The sequence below is a fragment of the Oncorhynchus mykiss genome, chromosome 27, assembly GCF_057628025.1.
Source record: "Oncorhynchus mykiss isolate SJ-2025 chromosome 27, ASM5762802v1, whole genome shotgun sequence".
Lineage (NCBI taxonomy): Eukaryota > Metazoa > Chordata > Actinopteri > Salmoniformes > Salmonidae > Oncorhynchus > Oncorhynchus mykiss.
In genome coordinates, this window is record NC_143048.1 from 27,021,248 (window position 1) to 27,027,810 (window position 6,563).

The window sequence follows — 6,563 nt, forward strand, 5'->3', positions numbered from 1 at the left end:
GATTTAACTTTAGCCTGCAGCTTTGTTATGTGCTGAGAGAAGGACAGTGTACTGTCTAGCCATACTCCCAAGTACTTGTATTAAGTGACTACCTCAAACTCTAAACCCTCAGAGGTAGTAATCACACCTGTGGGGAGAGGGGCATTATTCTTACCAAACCAAATTACCTTTGTTTTGGAGGTGTTCAGAACAAGGTTAAGGGCAGAGAAAGCTTGTTGTACACTAAGAAAGCTTTGTTGTAGAGCGTTTATCACAAAATCCGGGGAGGGGCCAGCTGAGTATAAGACTGTAACATTTGCATATAAATGGATGAGCGAGAGCTTCCTTCTGCCTGAGCTATGTTGTTGATGTAATTTGAGAAGAGATTGGGGCCTAGGCTCGAGTCTTGGGGTACTCTCTTGCTGACAGGCAGTGGCTGAGACAGCAGATGTTCTGACTTTATACACTGCACTCACTTTGAGAGAGGTAGTTAGCAAACCAGACCAAAGACCCCTCAGAGACACCAATACTCCTTAGCCAGCCCACAAGAATGTCCACTGTATCAAAAGCTTTGGCCAAGTCAATAAAAATAGCAGCTCAACATTGCTTAGAATCAAGGGCAATGGTGACGTCATTGAGGACCTTTAAGGTTGCAGTGACACATTCATAACCTGAGCGGAAACCAGATTGCATACCAGAGAGAATATTATAGACATCAAGAAAGCCAGTCAGTTGATTGTTGACAAGTCTTTCCAACACTTTTGATAAACAGGGCAAAATAGAAATAGGCTTATAACAGTTAGGATCCGCTTGATCTCCCCTTTAAATAAAGTAGTGGGGACAGTAACATTAGTACTCTCTAAAAAAATACTTGAAGGAAAATATTTGCATATAGTTTTTAATTTTTATTTTTAGCTCACATAATGTAATTTTAAAGTATGCATTAAGGTGTCTGTAATAGAATAATCATATAAAAAACGAATGTAGACGTTAATAAATACATTTCTTATAGCTTCCAAAATATTTTTACGCTTGAGGAGAAGTGCCAATATGGTTGCCCGGTGGCTTCAATACAGCGCCCCCTGTTAGTCATCCAGGGTTAATACACATCATTGGTTATGACATATCAGAGCAACATCATTTGTACCAAAGGGATGTTCTGCTCTACTATCTTGCATCACTCTCCCATGTTGGATTACATATTATTCCACTGAAAACCCAGTCCAAGTAGGTTTCTATTGCACATAACTCTGGCTTTTGAGCACCGTGTGTGAATCAGTGTACATTGAGATCGCAAGTCTGCACACAACAAAATGGATTAGATGTATTAATATTTACATTTGTGATAAGAAACTCGATATAAAAAATAAGTTAATTGTGGTCATGTCAGATCAGTCAACCAGTGCAGTCCCACTGGTCAAAGACCTCAATTCAACGTCTATTATACGTTGGTTCAACATTATTTTATTTTATTTTATTGAAATTATGTAGAAACAGTGTTGATTCAACCAGTGTGTGCCCAGTTGATTATTTTTGTAAGGGGATTTCCCTAAGTCAGTCAGCCCCTTCTTTATTCTAGCTCTCATGTGATTTCACACGAGGTTGGTGGTACCTTAATTGGGGAGAACGAGCTTGTGGTAATGAATGGTATCAAATACATCAACCACATGGTTTCCAGGGGTTTGATGCCATTACATTTGCTCCATTCCATCCATTATTATGAGCTGTTCTCACCTCAGCAGCCTCCAGTGTGTGATGCACAATAGTCCTATGAATCTGCAGCCTCTGTCCTCTCAATCTCCTGAAGTGAAAGCAGAGGCTCAGAATTCTGATAGTTTGATGACAGTTTTGTCCTTGGAAAACAGGATGCCCCTTCCAATCTATTGCTAGTACTGTGCATGTTGCAATCAACTTTAGCAGCATCTTTTTCATCCATGTCCTCCAAGTCTACAAAGGAAAGCACAAAGAGGTTATTCAGCCATAGATTTGAACGTGTCTCTACTTGTTGTTGACAGATTACTCTTTGTCAACAACCACACAGACTCTTAATAATAGCTGAAGAATTGTACCAGACTTTTACTACTCACACTTCAGCACTGTCTTGTACACCTGTGTGTAGCCTCGCTCTGGGTTCTTGCTCAGGTCTTTGTAGTAGTAAAAGCGTAGCTCCTTTGGGTACTGAGAGTAAGACAGGTTGAGGACCAGGGGAATGATCCGGTTGGACATGGGCCCCTCAGACAGTGCCTGGTGCATCATGTACTGGCACCAGTCATCCAGCAGGAAGTTGGGGGTGATCAAAAGGGCCCAGCAATGGCTGCTCTGCACAGCCTGGCATAGCTCGGTGGGGATGGCACCCCCCACGCTGGCGTCACGTTGCCGCAGGAAACAGCGCAGGCCACATGCCGGTTTCTCCAGGTAAGTGGCCAGACGGATGGCTTCTTCGATGTCGACAGGGCTATGGCACACACACAAGTCGTAGGTCTGGCTCCAACGAATCATAGAGCTCAGAAAAGGTGGTGGTGGGTTAGGAGTGGAGGTGGGAACCAATGATGACGCACCATCGACAGAAGGGGATGGAGTCCTGACCTGTACATGTGGAGAGGAGCTGCTCTGTGGAGACTCTTTTTTCACTAAGAGTCGACGGAACCAACCTGAAACAAGAGAATTAAACATGGGTTCTTTCCAGTGGTGCAAACTACTTAAGTAAAAATACTTTAAAGGACTACATAAGTAGTTCTTTTGGGTATTTGTATTCTATTTAACTATTTATATTTTACTTTTACTTCACTACATTCCTAAAGAAAATAATGTAATTTTTACTCCATACATTTTCCCTGACAGCCAAAAGTACTTGCTACATTTTGAATGCTTAGCAGGACAGACAAATGGTCCAATTCACGCAGTTATCAAGAGAACATCCCTGATCATCCCAACTTCCTCTGATCTGACCAATGCACTAAACACACATGCTTCGTTTATAAATGATGTCTGAGTGTGCCTTGGCTATCCGTAAATAAAACAATAACAAGAAAATAGTTCCATCTGGTTTGCTTAATATAAGAAATTGAGTGATTTGTACTTTTACTTTCGCTTCGTAAGTAATTTTAGCAATTACATTTACTTTTTATAATTAAGTATATTTCAAACCAAATACTTTTACTTTTAGACTCAAATAGTATTTTACTGGGTGACTTTCACTTTTACCTGAAACATTTTCTATTAAGTATGACAATTGGGTACTTTTTCCACCACTGGTTCTTTCACATCATAACTGTATCAAAACAGGCAAGTTTATATCCAATTTGTGAATAGATGTTATTTTTGTTAAGTTGATCATCTACAAACAGTACATGTGGTTTAGGGAAAAAGTATTTCAACTTACCGTACATGCTCTTGACATCATTCTCCAGACTATTGCAATGTTGTACCTCCAATAAGAAAAACTGTACTGTAATATCCTTCGCATTTGATTTCTTTCTTTTAATAGATGTGCTGCTCTGTATACACACTAAGCACTTAACAGAGTTGATCACATAAAACATCAATTCTCATTATTGAAGCAAAAAAGAAAAGTTAAATACATTAACTACAAAAAATGTCATAAAACACACCAAAGGGTTCCCTGATACTCCCAGCAGAAAAAGAGGAAGCTGAATCTGTAGCAGCTGCAGCTCACTGTTTGTCTAAATGTCTTGATTCCCACAAGGCACAATGTCTCTCATTAAATTGCAATATAGATACGTTTTTCCATAGTGCAGGGCAGGAGAGGTCTAGCCTATACCTCCACAGACTAAAAATAATCCAACTGCAGCATGTTTTCTAACGTCGGCTACTTGATCGTCCATCCGTCCAACTGCAGAGTCATTATTCTTGTCTGGGTTAGAATCAAATCATTCAGTAGGTAATCAAATATTTTAGGGAACTATGTACGCAACAGGAAGGAAGTCATGCAGTTACCCTTTTAGCCACAACTTTCACAGACAAGCTGTGGCACAACGTGTGATGTATAGCTGTTTAATGGTCCGTCATGCATGTAGGCTACTGTATTTATTTCTTAACACCGCAAGCCATAGTGATAGTAGCCTATTATGTTATTTGAAGGAAGTATGAATACAGACCAAAACCTCTCATCAGCAAAAGTGTGTCCTTTTAGTGGTTAAGAACATCCGTCTTTCAACCAAATGTCAGTCTTTCAAGGACATTGACACACCACTAAGTGCATAATATGACACAACCTACTTTTGAAAAGTGAGAAAATTACAAAATAATGTACGTTTCCATGTGTGATTGGTAAAATAACTCTAAAATGGCCTAAGCCTTTAATAAATGACAGACACTTAATCAGAAAGATGGATTTAGCACCTTGTCCAAGAGGACAAACATACTGTAAACTTTAATTTTGGAGCAAAGAAAAGGGGAGAGGAGGAACTTTCTTTGGCTAGGGATAGGCCTACATGTCAGTATTGTATGTGAGTTGATCCCATAGCAGTAATTCTAGTACCATAGAACCATCTGATCTGCAACAAGATTTGTGTTTTGCATTGCACATAGCTCATTTACAGATGGAAGAGGAAGCGAAACACCCCACTCGCGGGTGGGGGGTGGGGGGGTTTTGGCCAGAGGGATGGTATTTTCTTGCTCTCCATGTCATCACAAAACTAATAGTGTGTATTCGGGGGGGGAATGTGCATGGTGGAGACCTGGTTTGGACTTTCCACTGTAGTGGCACCTAAGGAAACACCTACACACCTCCCTGAGCACTGACGGGACAATCCCTTGAAAGAACTCTGTTGCCACGAAATAGTGGGGTCATGCAAAGCCAACCAGGGAATCCCCAACATAAAAGGGAACGCAGGAGAGTCAATTAGGAAGAGACTAATTTGCTCCCTATGACTCGCCGACGTTATCATAGTGAGCGGAGCTGTGACCTCCCTAATTAGCCCCGACCCCAAAGGATGACTGTCTAAGGCATGTACAGTGGCTTGCGAAAGTATTCGGCCCCCTTGAACTTTGCGACCTTTTGCCACATTTCAGGCTTCAAACATAAAGATATAAAACTGTATTTTTTTGTGAAGAATCAACAACAAGTGGGACACAATCATGAAATGGAACGACATTTATTGGATATTTCAAACTTTTTTAACAAATCAAAAACTGAAAAATTGGGCGTGCAAAATTATTCAGCCCCCTTAAGTTAATACTTTGTAGCGCCACCTTTTGCTTGCAAAACAGCTCGAGCTCAGTGAGGTTGGATGGAGAGCATTTGTGAACAGCAGTTTTCAGTTCTTTCCACAGATTCTCGATTGGATTCAGGTCTGGACTTTGACTTGGCCATTCTAACACCTGGATATGTTTATTTTTGAACCATTCCATTGTAGATTTTGCTTTATGTTTTGGATCATTGTCTTGTTGGAAGACAAATCTCCGTCCCAGTCTCAGGTCTTTTGCAGACTCCATCAGGTTTTCTTCCAGAATGGTCCTGTATTTGGCTCCATCCATCTGCCCATCAATTTTAACCATCTTCCCTGTCCCTGCTGAAGAAAAGCAGGCCCAAACCATGATGCTGCCACCACCATGTTTGACAGTGGGGATGGTGTGTTCAGGGTGATGAGCTGTGTTGCTTTTACGCCAAACATAACGTTTTGCATTGTTGCCAAAAAGTTCAATTTTGGTTTCATCTGACCAGAGCACCTTCTTTCACGTGTTTGGTGTGTCTCCCAGGTGGCTTGTGGCAAACTTTAAACAACACTTTTTATGGATATCTTTAAGAAATGTCTTTCTTCTTGCCACTCTTCCATAAAGGCCAGATTTGTGCAATATACGACTGATTGTTGTCCTATGGACAGAGTCTCCCCACCTCAGCTGTAGATCTCTGCAGTTCATCCAGAGTGATCATGGGCCTCTTGGCTGCATCTCTGATCAGTCTTCTCCTTGTATGAGCTGAAAGTTTAGAGGGACGGCCAGGTCTTGGTAGATTTGCAGTGGTCTGATACTCCTTCCATTTCAATATTATCGCTTGCACAGTGCTCCTTGGGATGTTTAAAGCTTGGGAAATATTTTTGTATCCAAATCCGGCTTTAAACTTCTTCACAACAGTATCTCGGACCTGCCTGGTGTGTTCCTTGTTCTTCATGATGCTCTCTGCGCTTTTAACGGACCTCTGAGACTATCACAGTGCAGGTGCATTTATACGGAGACTTGATTACACACAGGTGGATTGTATTTATCATCATTAGTCATTTAGGTCAACATTGGATCATTCAGAGATCCTCACTGAACTTCTGGAGAGAGTTTGCTGCACTGAAAGTAAAGGGGCTGAATAATTTTGCACGCCCAATTTTTCAGTTTTTGATTTGTTAAAAAAGTTTGAAATATCCAATAAATGTCGTTCCACTTCATGATTGTGTCCCACTTGTTGTTGATTCTTCACAAAAAAATACAGTTTTATATCTTTATGTTTGAAGCCTGAAATGTGGCAAAAGGTCGCAAAGTTCAAGGGGGCCGAATACTTTCGCAAGGCACTGTTTAGGGAAGGGAACATCAACAGACACAATAGGGATCCCTAATCTCATAGCAAAGGAATG

At 40.9% G+C, this 6,563-nt stretch overlaps 1 protein-coding gene across 1 annotated transcript; it reads right to left on the reverse strand.

Annotated features, from left to right (window-relative positions):
* Positions 1-863: 863 nt before the first annotated feature.
* Positions 864-3,886, reverse strand: tirap (toll-interleukin 1 receptor (TIR) domain containing adaptor protein). Its single transcript, XM_021588236.3, has 3 exons — positions 3,362-3,886; positions 2,067-2,630; positions 864-1,926 (listed from the first exon to the last, which is right to left on the reverse strand). Exons 1-3 carry the CDS (start codon positions 3,519-3,521, stop codon positions 1,748-1,750), a joined length of 903 nt encoding a protein of 300 aa, XP_021443911.3. The 5' UTR covers positions 3,522-3,886; the 3' UTR covers positions 864-1,747.
* Between the last annotated feature and the right edge of the window lie 2,677 nt (positions 3,887-6,563).

Coding starts and splice junctions, on each gene's coding strand:
- tirap (XM_021588236.3), bottom strand. CDS start 3,521: ATGTTTTATGTGATCAACTCTGTTAAGTGCTTAGTGTGTATACAGAGC. Junction 2,631..3,361: donor TGATGTCAAGAGCATGTACG/GTAAGTTGAAAT, acceptor CTCTTGTTTCAG/GTTGGTTCCGTCGACTCTTA. Junction 1,927..2,066: donor GTACAAGACAGTGCTGAAGT/GTGAGTAGTAAA, acceptor TTTCCTTTGTAG/ACTTGGAGGACATGGATGAA.